General features: G+C 40.5%; 2 protein-coding genes and 1 pseudogene across 3 annotated transcripts in view; 2 read left to right on the forward strand and 1 right to left on the reverse strand.

Moving 5' to 3' along the window:
- IFT74 (intraflagellar transport 74) overlaps positions 1-24,529 on the forward strand; it is a 315,492-nt gene that overhangs the window by 239,829 nt on the left and 51,134 nt on the right. The gene's annotated exons all lie outside the window — the stretch shown is intronic.
- EQTN (equatorin) lies at positions 1,640-17,558 on the reverse strand. Its single transcript, XM_084897899.1, has 8 exons — positions 17,342-17,558; positions 11,902-11,988; positions 9,569-9,677; positions 8,559-8,587; positions 7,585-7,635; positions 6,182-6,241; positions 3,094-3,247; positions 1,640-2,045 (listed from the first exon to the last, which is right to left on the reverse strand). The coding sequence occupies exons 1-8, from the start codon at positions 17,433-17,435 to the stop codon at positions 1,898-1,900; spliced, it is 732 nt and encodes a 243-aa protein (XP_084754025.1). The 5' UTR covers positions 17,436-17,558; the 3' UTR covers positions 1,640-1,897.
- Positions 12,957-13,802, forward strand: LOC311630226 (protein SET-like; annotated as a pseudogene). Its single transcript has one exon. The product of its transcript is annotated as a protein SET-like (transcript).

Below are 24,529 nucleotides of genomic sequence, written 5' to 3' on the forward strand. Positions count from 1 at the left end.
AAAGGCGGAGCTTTGGAGCTTCCCCAGCCAATAGCGAGGCTGCGGTGTGGTCAGGAGAGGAAATGGGAGGTGAGCAATGATGGTAGACCAGGTGGCACCTGTGTGTGACGTGCGTGTCTGTCCTCAGCTGGATGGAGGGAAAACAACTCCCCAGCAGCTGAAAGAACTCCCGAATTAAGGAACCTCCTGCCTTCTGCAGGCAGGGCCTGCCGTGCTCCTGACAACCTCCTCTGACTTTTGTTAGAAATTGGACTGTTAACCTTCATGCATCACAGAACCTCCGTTCGGAAGCACATGTTAGCTTCGCCTCTCTAACATGTGATCTGCTGGGTGCTTGTTGAGCTGTAGAAGAAACCTGCCTTACATAGGGGAGTAGGCGTCAATGGGATGTAAAATACAGAGTGCCTCCAATACAGTAGACGAGGATTTAGGACAATGAAACCTGTCCTAAATCCTCTTCCTCTTCTCAATCCACACACACCCACACATACCACCTGACACTGGGCCCTGGAATCCTTCCAGGGGAAACTGACCCACAAAAGGGAAAACATGCCCCCATCCCATTGGTGTTCTTTGCAAACTGAAACACTCCTGGGGATAATCAGGGCCACGTAAGTCACTAATGAGCTAAATTAGCCTTTGAGATGTTTTTCTTTTTTTCTAATAGAGCAGGGGTGGGGAACCTTTTTCTCCGCCAACGGCCATTTGGGTATTTATAACATCATTTATAACTAAATGATCAACTTAAAAAATTAGCCCGCTATAGTTGGTCAAACATTTAATTAACTCACCTCTAATGCTGTGGCAGGGCCAGACCCAATGGTTTCTCAGGCCTTAAACAGCCTGCAGCCGGGCGTTCCCCACCCCTGCTACAGAGTACGAGGAGCCAGGACCCCTGGGGGAAGAGAGAAGGCAGGCCCTTCAGGTCTAAAAGACTCAGGTCCAAGTTATATGCTTGGACTCCTGCCTTTCTCTTCGCTGATACACCTTGTTGTCTCAAATGTTTATGGATACTTTAGAATTGGGAGGGAAAACTTTTTTTTCTTATTGTTTGTCCCAGGGGAGCAGCCCTGATGACTTGTAAACAGTTCAAGAATGCTAGGAGTCTTTTGTATTAATTTAGTTTCATCTCCTGATATGGCACAACTGTTTTGCCAGTAAAACATACAGGTGTATTTTTATTTTTATTTTTATTTTTATTTTTTTGCTTTGGTGATGGGAGGGGCATAGGTCATGGTGATAGCCCTGAAAGTCCTCAAAATGCCCTCAGGTAAGGTAAATAGGCATGCATGTCCTCATTTAAATATTAAACAGCCTTGCCCTGGCCGGGTGGCTCATTTGAAACATCCTTCCTAGGTTGCAAATTCAATCCCCTGATTGGGGCATATGTGGGAGGGAGGCAGCCAATCAATGTTTCTCTCTCACATTGATGCGCGCACTCTCTCTCTCTCTCTCTCTCTCTCTCCCTTCCTCTCTCACTAAAAATCAATTAAAACAAAACAAGCAAGCAAACAACAACAACAACAATACCTTGGATGAGGATTAAAAATGAAACAGCCTAGAGTGAACATGTTTCATGTCAATTTCTAGGATTATTTTTACTTGATGAGTTTTCCACACTTTAAATTATTTCCTTTTATTTGTTTCCATTCGTTTTTATAGCCGAGAGAATTTTATTGAACACGTCCTCCTTTGAAGACGCCAGAAACAGGTGAGCGTCTCAGCAGAGTTTCTAAATCGTGGCATCCGTGTGATTCACAAAGAAAGATACTTTTTATGACACAAAACTAAAGTTCTCCATCTCTCAGGGGGAATATCCTCCCTCGGAGGTCTGGCGCATGTAGTCACCCGAGGCTGCATGGGTTCCTGGGCCCAGACGGTGCTGCTGTCGGCGCTCTTAGTACGTGGGTTCCTGGGCCCAGACGTTGCTGCTCTCGGCGCTCCTAGAGAAGGAGGAGTCCGAGACGCCCTGCACCGGCTGGAAGTAGGACAGCGTGGCCAGCTCCGGTTGGATGGGGTACTGACGCTCCAGCTGCTTGTTATAACTGAAAAAAGAAAGCACACGTCAGCGATGGTTTTAAGTGATGCACGTTTGCCGGGCAACTCAAAGCAGTAAAAAACTAGTTCCAGTCCAAAAAAATATATATATATAAAAAAAAATACTTTTAGGATAAAAGGGAACTTGTAGAATATTTGGAAAATTTACAGAAAAATGTCTTTACTTAATATTTTGTCATTCATACTTGGCATTTGCATGGAGGTGGGGGGTGTTACACTATATGAAGTTCCACATTTAAAGATGTGTTAAAACCCGGGTAAGGGCTGTGAAACACTTTGTTCATTAGGCCGTATCATAATTTAATTGTTGTCAATTGGGTCGTTTAGGTTGCTTCCAACTTTTAAGTTTTCAAAACAACACTGCAATGTACATATTCTTGCACATTAACCTTAGAGTACATTTCTGAATATTTCCTTTGGATAATTTAATTTTTAAGTAAAATGACCCAAAAGATATAAGATCTTTATTGATCAATACGTCCTGGCTAGGTTGGCTACATCTCATACCTTTTACCAGTAACATCTAACCTGTCAATTTGATAAGTCATATATTCCCTCATTAATAAATCTGCATTATGTGGATTGGACATAAAAACAAAAAACAAAAAACAACAACAGTATCACAAACTTTAAAACAGTGTATGGATTCTGTCCATTCTGTCACTGACTTGGTAGCACGCTATGCAAATGAGTGGAAACTGCTAGACCCTAAGCAGGTGAGCCAGTTAGAACAGAGCCGTGGCCCTTTTGTTCCAAGGCTTTCATCAAAGGATGCCTAGCCAGGCGCTCTCTGTCCTTCCCAGTTGATGAGGGTGGTTTCCATTTCTGGAGGATTATTTTAAAATATTGGGGACATGTTTAAAGAGGGCCTTCCCTCACAGACAGCCCATGCTTCTTTCTGAGCCAGGGAAATGTGGCCAACTGAACCCCGTCCGCACACATTTGGGAGTCCCATCTCCTGACCGTCTGCTGGCGAGGCGGCTGGGAGCGTCACTTCGCGCATGTCACAGACCCTCCGGAGGGCTGTGGGCTTACGTGGTCTTCAGCTTGAACAGCAAGGCACTGGAGGACGCCAGGAGGATGGTGAAAAGGAGGAGGGTCAACAGTGAGATGCCCAGCATTAATTTTAACTTGTTATCCTGTGCTTTTACGCCTGTGTCTTCACTCGTAGTACCATTCAAATCAGAGTCTGAGAAGAAAGAAAATGCAGTGAAAAGGGTCCTTGTGTCCTGAAGGGTAAGGATTACAAAGAAAGCCACTGCAGGCCTTCCACCCTCGGGAAGCAGGCACAACCACTCTCCTGCCCTCAGGCAACGCAAGGAGGCGGCTATGGTGGCCCAGACTCTTAACTTTTCCCGTGTAACCCTCCCAGCGTCCTGAGAAGCTGTCCTCAGCTCCCTTTCACAGGACCCCAGCGTGTCTGAATTTGCCCTGGCACGGAGCTGGTAAGTGGCAAAATCTGGTTTCAAACCCAGGTTACTGATATTAAAATGTGTATGTAGCAGACTTCCTCTCTGACTAGTAAAAACCAGTTCACAACTCAGAAGAGATTACTGCTAACCATATGAATTTACACACATCCTTCGAAAGAGGAAGATGCACTTCTCCTATTGGGACATGCATCGATTTTTCTTTTCAGCTAAAAGGATGCTGTCTCCATGAGGCTTAAGAACTGAATTTGCCCTTTTATTACTGAGCTCAAACCTAGTGTACTTGACATAAAAAAAAGAAATGGAAACTTACTTAACTTTCTAAAATAAGTTCTATAATAAAGATATGTCCAGATTCAGATATGTCAGGTCTTTCTACTAAATCTATTAATAAAAATATATCTTTGCAGTCAAATTTTAATTTTTAAAATATGTCTGATTTAATATTTATATACTTAATTTACGTAATGATGACTTTACATGACCATGTTGGTATTTCTCCCCTTTACCCCAACATCTTTCCAAAAGTTTCAAAGGCTTTCATTGTTTTCCAAATAACGGTGTTTTGGTAATAAGCAATGACAAGCTCCCATGTCTATATTCTCTAATTAAAAAAAAAAATTATAATTGTCAGAACGGAGTGAACAGTGTACAATTGTCAAAGACTGATATCTTGACTTTCAGGCAGATTACTCCGGGAATAATCAAACAAATGTTAAAATGAACCAGGCTCCTGCATTGCTTTGCTACTCCTTTAAAAGGGCTTCTGTAAAGAGGTGTGTGTGTTTATAGTATAATACATTTTGTTTGTCAAGGTGATGGTCCAAACTAGAGGAGGACTTAGAATTTCTGACCACTGGAGATTATGCAAACTCCAGTTACAAGTTTGAACAGAATTTTTCTCTCCAGGCCTCAGTTTTCTTATCTGTAAAATGGAGATAATTTCAACTTCACAGAGTTGCTGTGAGGACTGACATAATAATGTCTGTGAAGCACTGGCATGTAGTATGTACTCAGTATGTGATTAAAAAAATCAATTATGCTCAATTAATTTAATTACTTGAAAAGACAATATTTCTCAAGTGGACCAGCATTGGTCATTCCTACATCTAGCTCTTCTGAACAAAGATGCCTCACTCCCTTTCCTTGAAGCTCTGAAAGCAAGAGGCTGTACTGTCACATAATCCAGGGCAGAGCTGTATGACACGCCTAAGATAGAGAACCAGATGCAATTTCTTTTTTTTTTTAATATATTTTATTGATTTTTTACAGAGAGGAAGGGAGAGAGATAGAGAGCTAGAAACATCGATGAGAGAGAAACATCGACCAGCTGCCTCTTGTACACCCCCTACCGGGGATGTGCCCGCAACCAATGTACATGGCCTTGACCGGAATCGAACCTGGGACCTTTCAGTCCGCAGACCGACGCTCTACCACTGAGCCAAACCGGTTTCGGCTGCAATTTCTTTTTAATACTTTATTTTCAAGACAGATGTTTGAGGACATTAATACATTGCCTTGCCATGAATTTTCCCATTCAAATCCAGAGTTACTGTACTAATATAAATATAATTAATCCATCAATGAAAGTTACTGCATTTAGCAGCTGGAATTCTCTCATTCATTGCTGGTGAGAATGCAACATGGTGTAGCCACTTTGGAAGACAGTTTGGTAGTTTCTTACAACGCTGAGCATGGTCTTACCATACAATCAACAAAGGCAATCAATCGTTGGTCACTCAAATGAATTGAAAATTTATGTGCACACAAAAACCTACACCTGAATGTTTATAGATTTATTCATTGTTGACAAAACTTGGGAGCCATTGAGATGTCCTTTAGTAGGTGATTGGATGAGCAAACTGGGACATCCATACGATGGAATATTATTCAGTGATGGAAAGACATGAACTATCAAGCCACAGAAACCTATGGAAGAAACTTATGTGCATATTGCTAAGCGAAAGAAGCCAGTCTAAAAAGACTACCTGCTTAATTTATAACATACTACATTCTGAAAAAGACAAAAGTAGAGACAATGAAAATATCTGTGGTTGTCAGGAGCTGGGCGAGGGAGAGGTGGACAGATGGAGCACAGGGGATTTTTAGGGCAAGGAAACTATCCTTTATGGTACTGTAATGTGGACATGTGACATCTGCATTCGTTAAAACCCATAGATACAGAACACAAAGAGTGGGCCCGGTTGTAACTAATTATGGGCTTTAGTTAATAATGCATCCAGATTGGCTCATAAATTATAAAAACGGTGCCACACCAACACAAAGTGTTAATAAGCAGAAAAACTGAGCAATGGAGTATATAAGAAATCTCTATAATTTCTGCTCACTTTTCCTGTAAGCCTAAAATCACTCTAAAAACAGAGTCTGTTCATTACAAAAGCAAACTGCATTCTATTCTTTATTCACTTACCTACTCCTCCATTAGGTTTATCTGGCTCAGGAATAGAAATTACAAAACAGGAAGACAGACATAAATAGCCGTGTGCAGTACTGGAACTGGAGATCACGCTTGAAATCACAACTTTCCTAAAACAGGAATGTCTGCCCTGCTACAATGTTAGCCCCCACACTCCCCTCTGACCTCACCTGACCAGAAAACAGCCTCACCACACAGGCACTAAAACGTGTGCTGGCATGTATGCATTCATTTCATGGCAGTATTTTGTTCTTACCTGGAATTGCCTTAAATAATTGATCTCTCGCTTCTTCCTCCGGCAGTGTTTCATTCAGAACTGTTAAAACAATAAATTGGTGTTTTGGGAAACAGCATTCACTTATTAACATTGTATGCATGTGGTATATTATAACAGTTTATTCTCATTTATTCATGCTAGTTATTTTTATCATATAGAGGAAATACGGGGTTAGGATCCCGCGAGGTCACAACATTTCCATCAACCAATCAATGCAAGGCCCTGTGTTGTGTGCGTTTATGTTTAAAGACACTGTTTTAGTATAGATGGCTGATTCATTACATTGAACTCACAGCCAGCAGCTCTATAACTGCCACTAAGCAAAGCTTACTTACCTAACACACATTTTCTCCATAAGGCTTTTCTCCACCAGCATTTGAATGCTGTACTTGGGGGCCATTTTAAATAGCATAATCACCCACAGAAAACACAAAATACATGTAGCATCAAATAGACCACAAAAATGGCACGTGTTTACAGTATGAGCGCTAAAAAAAGAAGGCAGGATGCTGCCTTCTTCCACCTCAGCTAGGAATATGAGCAATGGACAATTAAAATGTTTGGCAGGCCAAAACTGGTTTGGCTCAGTGGATAGAGCATCAGCCTGCGGACTGAAAGGCCACGGGTTCGATTCTGGTCAAGGGCATGTACCTTGGTTGCCAGCACATCCCCAGTAGCGGGTGTGCAAGAGGCAGCTGATCGATGATTCTCTCTCATGGATGTTTCTAAGTCTCTATCCCTCTCTCTTCCTCTCTGTAAAAAATCAATAAAATATCTTAAAAAAAAATTTTTTTTTTCTGCTCTGAGCCTGTCTGCACATGACTAGAAAAGTGCTCTTGCATTGATTCGGGGGTTACACATACATCTTACATGTAGGTAAATTCTCAAATACGGAATATGCAAATATGGAAGATCAACTGAATATGGCAATATGTCTTACATTTCTATTGCATGCATATATGTGTGTGATATTACATTTATACATGTGTGCTTCTATGGTAAACATGCAATACATGTAGGATATGTGCATTATGTTTATAATACATGCTTAAATATTTATGATGTATACATTAATTTTATGCACACATATATTTTGATATGTACTTTGCATTTATTCATACATCTCCACATACTTGTGTGCATGCTGCTCCTAAACTCAAAGAGTGACTATATTGGGCAAGAGCCTTATTTAGAATTTTTAATCTTAAAAAAATTGATTGCAACATTTGTAGGAGCATGAAACTTTTGGGAGGTGAATTGGAAAAAGCAGAACACTTGACCAGCCTTCTGGATGTGTTCTGCACTTACACGTGATGATGGCAGCAAAATGTTGACATTCATTTTTAGCATTGGAAAATGTTACCTAACTACCATGAGCTTACCTTTACCTAACATTGTCCAAAATGCAGACTCATTTGGAGCCTCGGTTGTTTCTGTTTAAAAAACAAGATAGAACAGGATGACAAAATAAGGTAATTCGGCTTTAGTACATTTGTGCCAGAACATTCATTCATTCGCTTGTTAAGTTTAGTCATTTAATAGTTACCCCCTTGAGCTCCTACCATGTACAAGACCTGTAGTTAGCACTAAAGTGACAGAAATGGTATGTGCTTAAGGAACACACTCGATTTCAAAAGCAGACAGGAATCGCTGCTAATGATGTTGTAGGATAAGGAGGGCGGTGAAGGAAATGCACAGGTTGTATTCATGGAGGGGCCAAAATCAACTTGCAAAAGCTGGAAACCTCCAGTGGGGAGATGGTGCTTTAATACAGGCACAGAGGGATAGACATTGCCAGGCAAACCAGTTCAGAGGGAGGTCATTCCACTGCGAGCAGACTCAGAACCATGGCAGGCTGGGCAAGCTCCTGGAGCTCCGGGAAGTCTGGAATGAAGGACGTGGATGGGGCGTATGACCAGGGAAGAGACTGAAACGTTCTTTAATGTTCAGGTCACGTCAGACTTGACTGCTCGGTTAGAGATTAGAATGTGACCCCAAATTTAAGTAGTGAAACTTAAATTTTTACTCATATGGTGATATGCTCTAGGCATGCCTACAGTGCTGCAACTTTAACATTTTGAATATTTTTTCTAGATGGTTCTTTAGTATTTTCTTCTTCATTTACTTTTAGCAAACTAAAACTTTAGTGCAAATGACTAAAGATATTGAAAAAGGAAAATACCAGCATGATCAGATTTCTATTTTTAAACATATCAAAAGCTGAATAAAGGTTTTTATGTCTAGTGGTGTGAAAGATGCAAATGAATTTAGGGTAATCATATTAGTAACATACTTATATTGCATGGACTGGAGAAAATAGTTCAACAGGTCCATTGTCTTCAATGAGACCACTCACTCAAGACTTCCTGGGTTATGGTTTCATAACTATTTTATAAGGGACAATATTCTTGGCAGGAAAGTAAAGTGATTATTTTTTATTTTGCAGCCTCTTACTCATAGCCCTACCTCCTCAAATAATCTTAGGAAACACTAATCATTGCTTCTATGCAGAGAAAAGTTTATTCCTCGAACAGGTAGAGACTTTTATTTAATTATTAAAAGGTATATTAAACCCTAGCCAAAATGGCTCAGTGGATAGAGCATCAGTCTGTGGACCAGAGTCCTGGGTTCGAATTTGGTCAAGAGCATGTACCTTGGTTGCAGACTCCTCCCTGGCCCAGGCCCCGGTCAGGGCATGTGCAAGAGGCAACCAATGGAAGCGTTTCTCTCACATCGATATTTCTCTGTCTTTCCCTCTCTCTTCCACTCTCTCTAAAAATCAATGGGAAAATATCCTTGGGTGGGGATTAAAAAATATTATATCAAAATATATTAAACATTTATACATATTTATATATTTATGTGAAATATATATTAATTATGTGTTTATGTTAAATATACATTCAACATAAATATATGCATAAATATAAATTTAATACATTTTATTAAAATAAAATTATATTCTAAAAAGAGCTCATTTCATACCCCTTGTCAAATGCATCTGAAAATTGACCCTTAGATTTTCATGGTTTAAAATATTTTAGCACCATAGAGGGTGTGGCTCAGCTAGCTGAGCGTCATCCTGATTCCTGGTCAGGGCACGTTGGGTGCCTGTGAAAGGCAACCAATCAATCTCTCTCTCTCTCTCTCTCTCTCTCTCTCTCTCTCTCTCTCTCTCTCTCCCTCTCTCTTTCTCTCTGTCTCTCTCTCCGCCCCCCTTTTCTTCCTCCTCCTCCTCATCTCTAAAACCAATAAAAACATTAAAAAAAAAAGATTTTAGAGTGCCTTTGAACTGTAGCAGTAAAAGTTCTTTAAGCATGTTATTATTTTATGAAATACTCAGACTAGTGAAACTTAAATTTTTACTCATATAATGATATGCTCCAGGTATGATACAGCATAGTAACTTTAGTACTTGGAATTTTTTTAAACGGGGGTTCTTCAACGAGTTCTCCAGATGTCTCATTGATTTTATCTAGGAAAAAAGATACGGTAAGTGGGTTATCAGCATATTAAAATATTAACTCCACATCTGTGATTAGGCATATTTTTTTAAGCTAAAAAGTGGAGCAAAGAAAAGGACAGAGAGGGAAAAAAAATCCCCAAAAGATGCTGACAATTTTTTGAGGTAACTCAAAGCAGGGGAAGAAAAAGGGAAGGTGTTGCCTGAGGTGGGATTCATATGCCTATCGCTTTGTAAGAGAGGGCAAGCTGGGGTCCGTCCCCAACCAGAGGTCAGGAAGGGCTACTGGGTCAGACACAGTCTCATATGGTTCCGCCCATGCCTTGCAGTGACTCCGTCCGCCCAGGGCAGTTTGGTAAAGGGAGGCAGCATCGGTTTCCTTGTAAATTGGAAACATCTGTGTGTTTACTACTCAAGACAGAACTTGGGATATAAAGATTTGGGGTTACAAATCAAGGGTTTTCAGGCCTGATTTAGTGGGATCATATCTCAGGCGATCATGTGTCCATCTGGAGATAGGTCGTCAGTATTTGGGGCCGAAACTGGTTTTGGCTCAGTGGATAGAGCATCAGTCTGTGGACTAAAAGGTCCCAGGTTCGATTCCAGTCAAGGGCAAGTACCTTGGTTGCAGGCACATCCCCAGTAGGGGGTGTGCAGGAGGCAGCTGGTCGATGTTTCTCTCTCATCGATGTTTCTAGCTCTCTATTCCTCTCCCTTCCTCTCTGTAAAAAAATCAATTATATATATATATATATGGTGTGTGTGTGTGTGTGTGTGTGTGTGTATATATATATATATATATATATATATATATATATATATATATATATATTTTTTTTTTTTAATTTTTATTTTTTAAAGGAGTGTATTTGGGGACCATTGTGACTGGAGGACCATACTTTCCCCCATGAAGTTGGCCTGAAATTTCAGTTAACTTTGCTTAATACAGGAGTCAATCAAGTTCCGTGAGCAGTATGGGCAGTCCCCCTACCAGGGGAGTTCTACAGACACAGAAGGAATTCAGACTGAGCCTACACACAGCACCATTACAGGAATCTTGGTTGCAAGAAAGGATGGAAAAAGATATTGGTACCTGAGTTGACACTGATTCAGGCAGGACTAGAACAAGTGGCCAGAAATCCTTAAACTCTTCTCGGCAACCCCCTTCCTCTGTTCTGGAGAAGTGTCTGGGCTGCTTCAGCTACTTGCCCTCGGACTTTTCGGACTAGCAGAATCATTATTCAACATAATTCTGGAGATTTAACCTCAAGGGGGAGGGGGCTTGCTCCTCTGGAGCGTCCTGTCCATGTCAGTCTGTCTCCCTCTGTCAGAGCCCCACTTCAATGCTTAAATGGCAACAACTGGTCCCAACCCAACTTTCTCTGACAGTCCTTTGGGGACCTGAATTGTGGGAATGGAAGTTAGGGTTTTGGAACCGCTTCCCTGGGTCCTCAATAAACCATCTCCTAAGGGAATCAGAGGTACGTGGTCTGTTTTCTTCAACAGCCTCTCTATTCTGTGTCTTGACCCAAAAGAACTCAAGAGCTTGTTTACTTGTACGAGCAAAATTCCCACGCATCAGCTGTCTCATTAGTGAATGCCCTTGAAATGTCCCCGTCTTGGTTATGTCCCAAGGTTTGAAACTGCTCAAAATATTCCAGTATTGCCATGTGGCTTTATTTAATAATTAGGCTTACTGAGCCTGTCATTTACCAATGTTGAAATGCCATTGCCAGAAATGCCCTGTCTTCCCTATGGACTTCCATCCTCTTTTCCTTGTAATTCTGTTTTGTGCTTATGTGTTTCATAGATAGGAGCTGTCACATGCCTGGGTAATAGATGTGTTATATGTATTTGGAGACTTAATGGCCTCCAAAGTCATCATCAAATAGTTACACTTGGTGGAAAGGTGCAAAAGGAAACAATGATGGAAGCTGAAGGTATAAAGCAGAAAGGAGTAAAAATGTGGGCCTACGAAAGAAATACAATTTTCTAGTCCTAAATTTAGTTATTTAATTTTTATTTCCATGCAAACCCAAAGTAGGAGTCTAAGAAATGTAAGCACCTCCCTGCCTTCAGACTTTCTCAGTGCAACAGACATGAGTCTCCTTATTTAGGAATGAAGACTTCTGCCATTAGTGCCATTAAGATCTTTTTCTTACCCAACACTCTAATGCTGTTTGAAATACTGTTTTAAGGGATATTTGTATTTGCACTGGTACCTTTCAATACTTACAGTTTTTTAGAGAAAAATCCACATTAGTTGTTGCTTTTACCGATATTTCAGACTGGGAGCCACTTGGAGTTTGGGTTGTGAACACATCTAGAAGCATAAGACAAAGGTTTTCAGCCATCAGCTAAGTTTAGACTTTTTGGTTCTTTATATTTTTCGTCATCTGATTTTTTAAAGAACATATGCAGTGACTAGTAAAAAAAAAAAAATAGCCCAAACTGGTTTGGCTCAATGGATAGAGCGTCAGCCTGCGGACTGAAAGGTCCCGGGTTCGATTCCAGTCAAGGGCATGTAACTTGGTTGCGGGCACATCCCCATTAGGGGGTGTGCAAGAGGCAGCTGATTGATGATTCTCGCTCATCGATGTTTCTAACTCTCTATCCCTCTCTCTTTCTCTCTGTAAAAAGTCAATAAAATATATATATTTTTAAAAAGAATAATAAGTATTTGGGACATTCTTCATCTACAAAATAAGGAAGTGGACAAAGGGCAAAAATAAAATCCATGGGGGAAAAAAGCCAAATTAATATCCTTTTGCTAAATGACATTTTCTGAGAAGGAATTATTGGAGAATTTATGGAAAAACATATTTACTAGTAAGTGAATAATAGGTACCAAAGTAGATTTGTAGATGTGTAATATTATCACTGCAATGACATTATCAAAAAGTCAAGTAAGGCCTGGCTGGTTGGTTGAGCATTGTCCCATGTACTGAAGGGACGCTGGTTCAATTCCTGATCAGGGCACATACCCAGGTTGCAAGAAAGGATGGAAAAAGATATTGGTACCCGGGTTGGATTCCCAATTGGGGCATATATAGAAAGCTACTTATTAATCTCTCTCTCTCTCTCTCTCTCTCTCTCTCTCTCTCTTTCTCTCTCTCTCTCTCTCAAATCAATGAAAATAAATATTTTTTAGACAGGGAGGAAAATGCCAAGTAAGAAACACTCATTTGCCCCTGAATCTCCTGTTTGACTGTGAAGCAGTTTTGCTTAAAAAGCATATAGTTCCAGCTCGGCCACTTCCCAGAGATCGCCTCCTTGGACTTGCCTCACAGCATGGCCCCCAAACACCAGCCCTTGTTCCCATCACAAAAGAAACTGAAACTGGCTCCAGCCCCCAAGCCGGAGGAGGAGAAGAAGCCGATCCCCCCTGACCCCCTCCCCCGAAGGGAGAAAAAGAACAACAAGAAGCTGTTGAATATATTGATGAAAATGAAATAGACAGACTTCATAGCAAGCCAGTGAGGAGATTTTCAAAGTAGAACAGAAATATAACAAATTCTGTCAACCATTTTTTTCAGAATATGTCAGAATTGAGCACTCAAATCTCACATTTTTGGGTAACAACATTTGTCAACCACCCACAAGTGTCTGCACTGCTTGGGGAAGAGGGGGAAGAGGTGCTGCAATATCTGACAAGAGTTGAAGTGACAGAATTTGAAGATATTAAATCAGGTTACAGAATAGGATTTTATTGTGATGAAAATCTTTACTTCGAAAATAAAAGTTCTCTCCAACTCTCTGAACGAGAGTGGTGATCCATCTTCAAAGTCCACTGAAATCAAATGGAAATCTGGAAAGGATTTGACGAAACGTTCAAGTCAAACACAGAATAAAGCCAGCAGGAAGAGACAGCCTGAGGAACAGGAGAGCTTCTTTACCTGGGCTACTGACCATTCTGCTGCAGGTGCCGATGAGTTAGGAGAAGTCATCAAAGATGACATTTGGCCAAATCCTTTACAGTACTACTTGGTTCCTGACATGGATGATGAAGAAGGGGAAGGAGAAGATAATGATGATGATGATGATGATGATGATGATGATGATGACATTTTTAAAATAAAATTCTCTCCTAATGATGACTTGAGCCCTGACACTCAGGAGAATCAGCAAAACCTGTAGATTCTTATTCAGAATTGCCATTTCTCTATTGTAATTTTGTTCCTGTTTATTTTTAAATTTTCTTTTTTGTTTCATTGGAAAGAAAAGACGATGCTCAATGTTAAATGTTAAAAGTGTACAAGTTGGTTTGTTACAATAAAACTAAATGTGTACACACACACACAAAAAAGCATATAGTTCAATAATAATCAAGGTCGCCTACATACTTTCACATTGGCATACGCACAGAAAGGATCCTGCTCTTCATTATTGTAAGTGGAATTGGTTATAATGCAAAACAAGTAGACATATCCACCCAACCAAAGTCAAATAAATTGGATAAAGATGGCTGATAAACATATATACATGTCCTCTCTTTCCAAAATACCATGGAATGACAGAAAATTTTATACATATGAATGTATACATATTCAATACATATGTATATATCTATTCCCCCCAGAACACACACACACACACACACACACACACACACACACACACACACACACACCAGCGCTATTAATGTAAATTTTTAGAAGTTTCTAGATCTATGGAGACCACAAGGAAATTGCAGCCCAACATTCATGTTATGAGTTATAAAAGTGTACAAATTAAAATAAAGTGGTATTTGTCCTAGCTAGCTTTGCTCAGTGGTTAGAGTATTGGCCCCATGGACGGAAGAATCAAGGGTTCAATTCTGGTCAAAGGCACATATGGTTGCAGGCTCGATCCAGGCCTGGTTAGAGAGTGTGTGTGTGTGGGAGGCAACCAATAGATGTGTCTTTCTCACATTGGTATTTCTCTCTCTGTCTCTCTCCCTTCCACTCTCTCTAAAACAATAAAAATCAATGGAAAGAATATATCCTCAGGTCAAGATTAATGACAATAACAAAAAATAATGTGGCATTTCTGCAGTGACAGATCAGAAAAACAAAAAGGGAATAACTAAATTTCAATGAGAATTTAGATTATATTAAATGTGAGTTTTACATGAGTAGGGAATTGGTGTTACATGAGTAGACATTTGGCAATTGTTACATGAGTAGACATTTGGCAATTCCCCTTGAAACATAAAGTTTTATGCCTAGTTTATGTCATATATAAAAATAACTGCCAAAGCCGGTTTGGCTCAGTGGTAGAGCGTCGGTCTGCAGACTGAAAGGTCCCGGGTTCGATTCCGGTCAAGGGCATGTACATTGGTTGCGGGCACATCCCCGGTAGGGGGTGTGCAAGAGGCGGCTGGTCGATGTTTCTCTCTCATCGACGTTTCTAGCTTTCTGTCTCTCTCCCTTCCTCTCTGTAAAAAATCAATAAAAAATATATTTAAAAAAAATAACTGAATTTAAGACCCAAGAGTAAAAAACAAAAATATGAAACTTAAGAAAACTAGAAAAATATTTTAACACCTATTGGATAAGGTCCATCTAAACAAGATGCACAATGCAGAAATTATAAAGGAATTTAAAATTTATTTTATAAAGTTTAAATTTTTCTCTTTGATTAATATACCTAAATAAGTTTAAAGATAAACCATAGCCTGGAAGAAAATACTAGTTACTTTTACTTTAGAGAAATGGTTAATATACTAAATATAAAAATATCTCCTATAAATAAGTAAAAATATAATCTAATAGAAAAATGGGCTAATGATAAAAACAGAAAAATCACAGAAGTAGAAATTAAATGCCTGATAAATACAGAGAAAAATACTCAACTTCACAAGTAATCAGGATGCAAATTAAAAATACTAATAAAGTTTCTCATGTATTCACAAAATATGATTAACACTATTTATTGTGAGATTAGGGAGCATTCTTGGGGGATACAATTTGGAAGGTCCTAATTGAAGGCAATTTGGTGGTATTTATCAATATTTTAAAGGGTTTACCATTTATTCAGCAATCCCAGTACTTGGTATCTATCCAAAAAGAGAGATACCCAAGAGTGTCTGAGAAGAGCATACATGGGAGAAACTGCCCATCATTTAATTCTTTGTAAGATAGAGGATAGAGAGCTCCAAAGCTACTAAATGAGAAGAGTCAGTCATAAGGCAGTTCTTCGCCACAATCCCATTTACACTTTATGTAAAGGTGTGTGTGTGTAAGAAAGACTTTTTCCTTTACTCAAAGTAATCATCAGGCTCTTGAGTTGTTTGTCTTTGGTTAATTCAAGCAGAGGTACAGCCTGAAAAGGAGGGTCTGCACCCTGTGGGGCTCAGCAGAGGCAGCTTTTGTTTTGTTGTGTGTGTTTTGTTCTGTTCTTACATTTGAAAGAGGGATAATAATTCCTCAAAGAAAAAATAGAAGTACAAGGTAGGGATTATAGTTCTCAAAGTACTTCATTGTATATGTATTTTTTTTATTAATACTAATAAAGAACCCAGAATAACTAGATTTAATCTTAATGTAAAATAATTTTTAACAAGAGTTTCCTAGGAACTTCTCACTTTTTAGAACGGTGGACGTTATAAAGACCTGGAGAGAAAGCCATATGAGGAATGGTGAATAAAGTTTAATGGGCCTTCCACACACTTTAAAGTCATCCTCTATGGGTTGAATTTTGCCACTCCCCCAACCCCCCCCAAAAATGTTGAGGTCCTAAGCCCCCAGAACCTCGAATATTACCTAATTTGGAAATAGGGTCATTACAGATTTAGTTACGATGAAGTCACACTGGAATAGGGTGAGCTCTTAATCCAATGTAAATAGTATTCTTTAAAAACAAAAAACAAAAAACAAAAAAACCCCAACACATATTTTATTGATTCTTTTTACAGAGAGGAAGGGAGAAGGATAGAGAGTTAGAAACATCAATGAGAGAGAAACATCCATGAGCTGCCTCCTGCACACCCCCCACTAGGGATGTGCCTGCAACCAAGGTACATGCCCTTGACCGGAATTGAACCCTTCAGTCCGCAGGCCATCGCTCTATCCACTGAGCCAAACCGGTTTCAGCTGTAAATGGTATTCTTATGAGAAGAGGAAAATTTGGACACAGAAACAGAGGAAGGATGCCTCGTGAAAATGAGTCAGAGATTGAGTTCTGCTACTACAAGCCAAGGAATGCCTGGGGCTATCAGAAGCTAAAAGAGGCCAGGAGAGACCTGCCCCCCTAAAGATTTTGGGGAGAGTGTGGTAGAGTCAAAATCTGATTTTCAATTTCTGGCCTCTGGAATTGTGAGAGGATGTATTTCTGTTGCTTTGAGCTACCTAGTTTGTGTGATTTTGTTTTAGAAGCCCTAAGAAGCTCATGCACAACTCCAAAGAAATTCTGGTTATCTCACCATAGAATTAAGTTAGTTGTTACTCATGTGAATAAGTAACCATAATGCTACAATGGAGCCCATGTTAATTATAGACAATTACCGAGGTAACCTCATTAAACTTCGTAACATCTCAGGAAGAAGTCGCAGAAATGAAAAAAAAAATTCATTTTACACACTGAAATGTCTATATGGTAAATTTAAGAAGTAGAAAATAATGTGATTATAGTTTTTTAAAAAGTTAAGTCAAACCAATATAATTAGTTCTTATATATGTATTACTATAAACACTTACAGTTTTTTTCCTCTTTAAAATGATGGTCATTTTTATCATGAGGGATGTCATGCCTAATTTCTTCTTTATGTACTTCATCAACTAGAGGTTCCATATAAACCTCTGAAAAAAAGTATGGCACACCATAGATCAGAAATACATTAATTTCTTTGAAGGACTTCCATTTTTTTCCCACAAGTGATTGGAGGCAGAGACTTAACTTCTAAACTGTACCATATTTCCAACAATAAAATTGCCAAACATCAATTTTCTAGGATAATGTCTGTGAAAGCTTCCAAGGCTTACCCACCTACATTACTGGGAGTCAAGGTACTAATCTCTGAGGAATAAACCCCAGATAAACAAATAAACAATATGAAATTCATTGGGACGCTGTGATTGATAGCCAATGTCCTGTGTCTCTCGGAGCTTCCTTCCAGGTGCCCGCAGGTCCTGTAACTAGCCAGGACATTATGACGTCACCGACAACAGGTCAGAATGCTGGGGAGGGATCTCCAAATGCTTTGTGACTCAGTCTGCTATCTGTTTTATCCTGGAATTCTAATGGCCTTTGGTTTTAAGAAATAAAACATTATGAGATTTTCTTTGAATATTAAGAAATATGTATTTATAAAATAATGTGAATTATTGGCCCCTGGATTTTATCTCACTTAAAAATTATTTTTTTCAATTATGGTTGTCAATAGTATAATAGTTGCAGGGCTCCAGCATAGTGGTTACACATTTATGTAACTTATGAAGTGACCCCCTGCCCCCTGAAGGTCCCCAGGATTTTAGAGAAGCATTAATTTTGTTGCTAGTAAAATTGGTTTTCAAAGCATTACAACAACATCTGTTCTTTTGGATAACTGAAGTAAAAATGTTTGTTAAAAGCTAATTGGAGACACCAACATTTAATTCAAATGTCCAGCATGTTATGGTTCATGGAAATATTTTACTTACATATTTTATGATGAAACCCATCTTTTGCCTCACATACATTGATAAAATTATATAATATTTAGTTAGTCAAAAGAGGACTTTCATATTGATAATATTACCCACATATTTCTCATATATAACTCATAATAAGCAATAAAGCAAGAAATTAAATTGGCACTATCACCAATATTCTCCATGATATTAAAGGATCAACTCAATTTCTCTCAATTTTAATTATTGGTGCTGAATAGCCTCTCAGCATTAGATAATATTTATAATTAAAATGACACAAGCATCGGTAAAAACAACAACACATAAGCCCTAACTGGTTTGGCTCAGTGGATAGAGCGTTGGCCTGTGGACTGCAAGGTCGCAGGTTTGATTCCGGTCAAGGGCATATACCTTGGTTGCAGGCACATCCCCAGTAGGGGGCATGCAGGAGGCAGCTGATCGATGACTCTCTCTCATCAATGTTTGTAACTCTCTATCCCTCTCCCTTCCTCTCTGTAAAAAATCAATAAAATATGTTAAACACACACACACACACATACACATAAATTTAAAAAGACTTAAAAGTTTTCAGTGCAATAAAAGTTCACAAATTAAGGCCAACCTGTGGTTTCTACATACCTGATGAATTAGAGCAGTGTTTCCCAACCTTCTCTCATGATGAGAATCACCTGGTGGAGTTGTTAAAACACAGATTCCTGAATCCCAACTAAGAAGTGCTAAACTAGAATTTTTGGGAACATATAGGTAAAATTGTATACTTAACTAGTGCTCTAAGACAGATTTTATATACAGAGCACTAAGTTAGGTATGCAATTTTACCTATATGTTCTCAAAAATCCTAGTTTAGCACTTCTTAGTTGGGATTCAGGAATCTGTGTTTTAACAACTCCACCAGGTGATTCTCATCATGAGAGAAGGTTGGGAAACACTGAATTAGAGAATCAACTTGAAGGAAGTCTAATTGCAGAAGAGGATGAAGGGAAGCAGAGAGGACTTAAACACTTAGTATAATGGCAGTCTGATTTCTCGCTACCTAAGAAGGGAGTTCTAAATATGTAAACAAGTGTTGGCCTGAAATTAAAAGTAACTATTTGAACTCATGATTTCTGATATATATAGATAGATAGATATAGAAATAAATATGGGTGTAAATGTGTATGCATATAAATACATATATTACATATATTACATATACATATACACGCATGCATGCAGTAATTCCCTATCTCTGTCCGATGGAGACTATGACGACAGTGCTATTCCATTCAATGAACACATCTAGCCCCCAGGGCTTGGCATGTGAGTATTATTCTCCACTAAAAAGAACAAGGAATTCTTGGAGAATTCCAGGGCTGGGACAGATGAGAATAAAAAAATAATTGTCAAGAGCCTAAAAATTGTTCCCAGGATTTAGGATAGAAATTCCACTGCTGAGAAACTATATAAATGAATTAATCATGATTGCTGAAAGAAAAAAACATTAGTCACAATTATGCTCATTACTTAATTGTTTATAATGAGAAAAATTTGAAACAACCCAATACAAATAATAAGGTAATTGACCAAAAATATCATGAATGTTCACTAAAGTGAATGTTAAACAGATATTAAGTTTATGAGAATGCTTGTATTATAATGTTAGAGCGTAAATGCGGCACCTAGATCCAGTGTGCATACAGGTTTGGGCTGAGATCTGGCCGTTCACTGCAGCCTCTGGAACCTCTTCTCCCGCATCCCGTGTACCTCAGTGCGTATTGGTGTGTTGAGGTGGGGCTGGCATTCTTGCTGCTTCAAGGTCTTGACTTTCCTGCTCTCAAATATCATACTATCTGTCCTTCAACATGTATGCTACTTAGCCATCCATCCTCCATCACCCCACCCACCACTATCGTCTTTGGTCCTTCTCTCAATCTGACCCAATTCATCGAAGATTCTTGTACCGATCTCCATTTCCAAGCCCTATGCCTCCCGAAAACTTACTGGCCACACAGACAACGCATCCAACTTCTCGGTCTCTCAGTTTGACATCCCACTTAGCAATCTAAATCCATTCTCTTGGGCCTCAGCATCACACTTCTCTGTTCCAGCTGTGAAATGTTAAACTCCCAGATGCTGAAATTAAAAGTAACTATTGAACCCACATATATTTCTTCCTGACCTCATATTTCTGTCTTCCAAATATTGATTTGGTTTTAATATTCTGCAAGGATCCCTTCTCCCACTCAGATGTCCTTCTCACCCTATTCATCACTGTCCATGTGGCTCCCTTTACCCTACCCTGACACATATACCTCCTGGGTGGACCCTACCAAAGTCTCGGATGGGGGTTATCAGGAAGATGAAGGAGAAGTAACACTGTAGCTACTATGAGATTTAGTGGACTCAGAAACATTCAGAACTTCTGAACAGTTTTCTCTTCCTTTCTTCTCAGCAATCTCCCTGCTGCAATCTTGTCCCAGTTCCTTTCTCCCCTACCTTATATCTTCTCATCCAACTTGAAGTGATGATCATGTTGGCATTTTCTGAAAAGCCAAGGACACCAGGCTTTTAATGAAACTTAGAGGCCTCTAAATATACATTGAAGTTCAATGATTTGCCCTCCAGAAAAGTGGGGACATGAAGGTCACCTTCGAACGTAACTGGGAACTTGGGCACTGAGCAAAACTGACGGAATGAAGAAGCTATCATGATATTTAGACTTATTTGGTCTCTAGCTCATCTTATCCCAGACAGGATTTTTAAAATGTAATAATAGGTACAGGAAATAACTGGATTGCATAAATAAAATATGGAGGGAAGGTTAGAAGAAGTGCAGGGACCCCATTAAGCAGGAATACGTTAAGCAGGAATACGTTAAGCTTAAAAATGCAACTGCCAAGTCCCATGGCCATGTTCCAGGTGGGTATAGAATTGGGTCTACCCTTCATAGCAAGCAATCCAAAAGGGAGAATCTTGTCACTTACAGGAGCCACGGTGCTGAGAAAAATAAGGAACTCTTTCTCATAGGATGAATACAGGCTTTTTTTTTGGGGGGGGGGGGGATGTGATCTGCCCCTGCTTACCTCTTCAGCCACAACTGTTCCTCCTGCCACTTCCTTGCTGGGGGGGCCAATCTCACTCTCTCCACCCCTTAAACATGCCAAAGGTATAAGTCTAGATATTCCTCCTCCAGGGAGGCTTTTCAGACCCAAGACCAGGTCAAGGTCTCCTGCTCTTATGGTGCCTTGGGTTTATCCTACAGGACTCCTCATGCTCATCTATAATAACAAAAGTGTAATATGCTAATTAGACCAGACATCCTTCCAGACAAAACCAGGGCTGGTGGGAAACCTGGGTCCCAGGTGCCAGAGGGAAGTCAGTGCTGGCAGCAGGGTGTTGGGGGCGGGAAGGAAGGCTTACTCTTGCATTGATTTTGTTCCCAGGACACCCTCTAGTAATGTTTGCCTGTATTTTGCTTCCTGGAAGTCTGCCCTGGCTAGAATATAAGCTCTGTGAGACTCTGTATCTTATTTATGGCTGTATCCCCAGACCCTAGTAGGTGCTAAAACACATGCTAAAAAAAAAAATTGAGAGGCTCATTAATGAATTTTATTGGACTGTTTCTCATGATGACTCATCTTAGAAGTAACGTGGGGACTAAGTTTGGGGTTGGCAAAAGGCCATCCCATTAAAAACTCACGGGAGAGTGTGCTGCGGACCTGGTAGGATTGTACCATCCCGTCCCAATTCTACCAATGGAACAAAGACCTTCTCAGGGTTGTCCTTCCATGTGGCGAGGACATCGGGAGGCAGAGATTAGAGACGTAAAACCACAGATGGACAGCTTATTCTTTACCCGGACGTCACCCTATACAACGGGCCTGCGGAACGCGAGGAGTCCCAAGAACATCACCTCTTTTACCCAGAACCACAGCTCTTTCTCTTACCAGTCTGATCCTTCTTCTCTGACACACACCCCTCCCAGACTCCGCCCTGACAGTCGCTCTGCACTGACCTGTTTGTACCACGAGTGGAGCGTTGACCCCATCTCCTGTGACTTTCTCATCCCTGCTTCCCAAGGCTCCTTGGGGCTTTTCAGGGGAAACTCATTTTGTGATCCTGCTGGGGGAAGCAGCTTTGTTACCAAGGTAGCAGGTGAACAGGTGCAGGTAGCAGGTGCAGGAGTGATCACTTTCCAGTAAATAGAGTCCATGTGTGGAAGGGGACATGACACAGAATTAAGAGCAGGGGTTCTGGAGACAGAGATGTGTGTTCAAATCCCAGCCCCAGCACAAACCAGCTGCATGGCCTTCAATCAGATTCTTGTGCCTGAACCTCAAAGCCCTCACCTGTGAAATGGAAAGAATGACAGCGCTATTGACTTCAGAAGATTGGGGTGAAGGCTCATCCGATAACCCAAGTGAAACGCCTGGTAAGAGGCCCAGCACTGGGCCAGAGCAGGACTTACCGGCTGAGCTCACCATGGCCCTGCCTGCCAGGGCCCTCAGCCTCCGCATTTGCAGCTGATTGTAGGGTGGTCACCTCCAGGAGCAGCCGGGATAAGGGGGTGGGAGAATCTACCTCAGGTACCAAGCAAGCATGGTGCTTGGCATGAAGCAAATTCTCAGTGAACCAATTCCAGCAATTCTTCCCCCTGGTGTCTTCCTCATGTCCCCTCAGCACCTGACACCTTATTCCCAGGACAGCCAGGAATCTGGGCGGTTCCAACACTTACCTCTCCCATCTGCCCTTCCTCTGGGCAACGGTGAGGGCCGGGCCCTTTCTTCCCCATTTTTCTGTCCCAGTCAGTCACTTAGGAGAGAGGAGGCACATTCCAAGGAAATAGTGTGAGCCCGAGGGCAGCACAGGCTTTCTCCTGAAGGAAAAGTGTCAACATGGCAAAAACCACTTTGTGGCTCTTAGGAACTTTCTGGACTTGCAGTTTTTTTTCTTCTTTTCTTTCAAGCCCACAAGCTCACAGAGTTTTGCTGAATTTAGTGTCCAGATAATGTCCTGCCAGTGCTTAGTATCAGAGTTATGCCGTATAGCAGTGTTTGCAAACTCATTAGTCAACAGAGCCAAATATCAACAGTACAACGATTGAAATTTCTTTTGAGAGACAAATTTTTAAAACTTAAACAACTTCTAACACCACTTCTTCAACATAGACTCGCCCAGGCCGTGGTATTTTGTGGAAGAGCCACACTCACGGGGCGAAAGAGCTGCATGTGGCTCGAGAGCCACAGTTTGCCCACCATGGCCCTATGGTATCTGCACAGCCACAGGAAGCTCCACTAGGGGTGGGTGGAAATATACTAAAAACTGTTCCTGGGAGTGTGAAATGGGGCTTTCATTTTGCATGAATTTTCTTCAACTTCCATGGGTCAGTAGTTGCTGCATCTCATGCTTTACTATTCAGACAAAACCCAACAGCACTCCTACCTACTCCACTTCTAACATGCTGCCTCCTTCTATGATCTGTAGTTCAGTCGTTTCATGGACAATATCGATGGGGCTGTAGGAACAGGAAGGTGAAAGTCATTCACTTCATCACAGCACGTTTACTTCACCCACCTTAAGTCATAGAGCGACCTTACATCCTGATGTATTCAAGGTCTCCTGCTGGAACCAGGCACCAAGAGCATTTACCCTCTGCTCGGCACCTGGCGCCCTGAGAGGAGGCTGCACAAGCCAGGCGGGTGGGGCAGATGCTGCTTATAAAAGGAAATGTGATTCCTGCTCATTTCTAAAGTTAGTGTAGGGAATATCTGCATCAATACATTTCACAGCTGGGATGGCATGACACAGTGACTGAGCGTCAACCTAAGAACCTGGAGGTCACGGTTCAATTCCCTGTTGGGGCATGTGCCGGGGTTGTAGGCTCCATCCCCAGTGTGGGGCCTGCCAGTCAATGATTCTCTCATCATCGATGTTTCCATCTCTCTCTCCCTCTCAGAAGTCAATAAAAATATATTAAAAGAAATAAATTTCACAGCTGCTCACGGCCCTGACCTCTCAGCTGCATATTTCTAATTGCTCATGTACCGGCATGGCATGTATTTTAAATTATGGTTTAAGAATTAATGCCAGTTAATTTCTTGAGCAGAGAAAGAAAATTAGCAAAAAATTAACTGCGATAGTTCTGCATACCTCTTATTGTCAAAGCTAAAATGTTCTGCCATGGGTGTTTCTGTTTATTAATTCTTAACTAGTCTGCTTGTTTTTCTATAAGGATGAATACAATGCATGCTTTTCTTCTAACTTCACAGGAAAGAA

The sequence above is a fragment of the Pipistrellus hanaki genome, assembly GCF_964339955.1.
Source record: "Pipistrellus hanaki genome assembly, chromosome: 11".
In the NCBI taxonomy this organism is placed as follows: Eukaryota; Metazoa; Chordata; class Mammalia; order Chiroptera; family Vespertilionidae; genus Pipistrellus; species Pipistrellus hanaki.

What these genes read in the sequence shown, in the direction of transcription:
- EQTN (XM_084897899.1), bottom strand. Translation starts at nt 17,435, where the DNA reads ATGGAACCTCTAGTTGATGAAGTACATAAAGAAGAAATTAGGCATGAC. An exon ending in TTTTAAAGAGGAAAAAAACT is followed by an intron (nt 11,989 to 17,341) that starts GTAAGTGTTTAT and finishes TTATGCTTCTAG; the next exon opens with ATGTGTTCACAACCCAAACT. An exon ending in TGGAGCATATCATTATATGA is followed by an intron (nt 8,588 to 9,568) that starts GTAAAAATTTAA and finishes CTTATAAAATAG; the next exon opens with TTATGAAACCATAACCCAGG.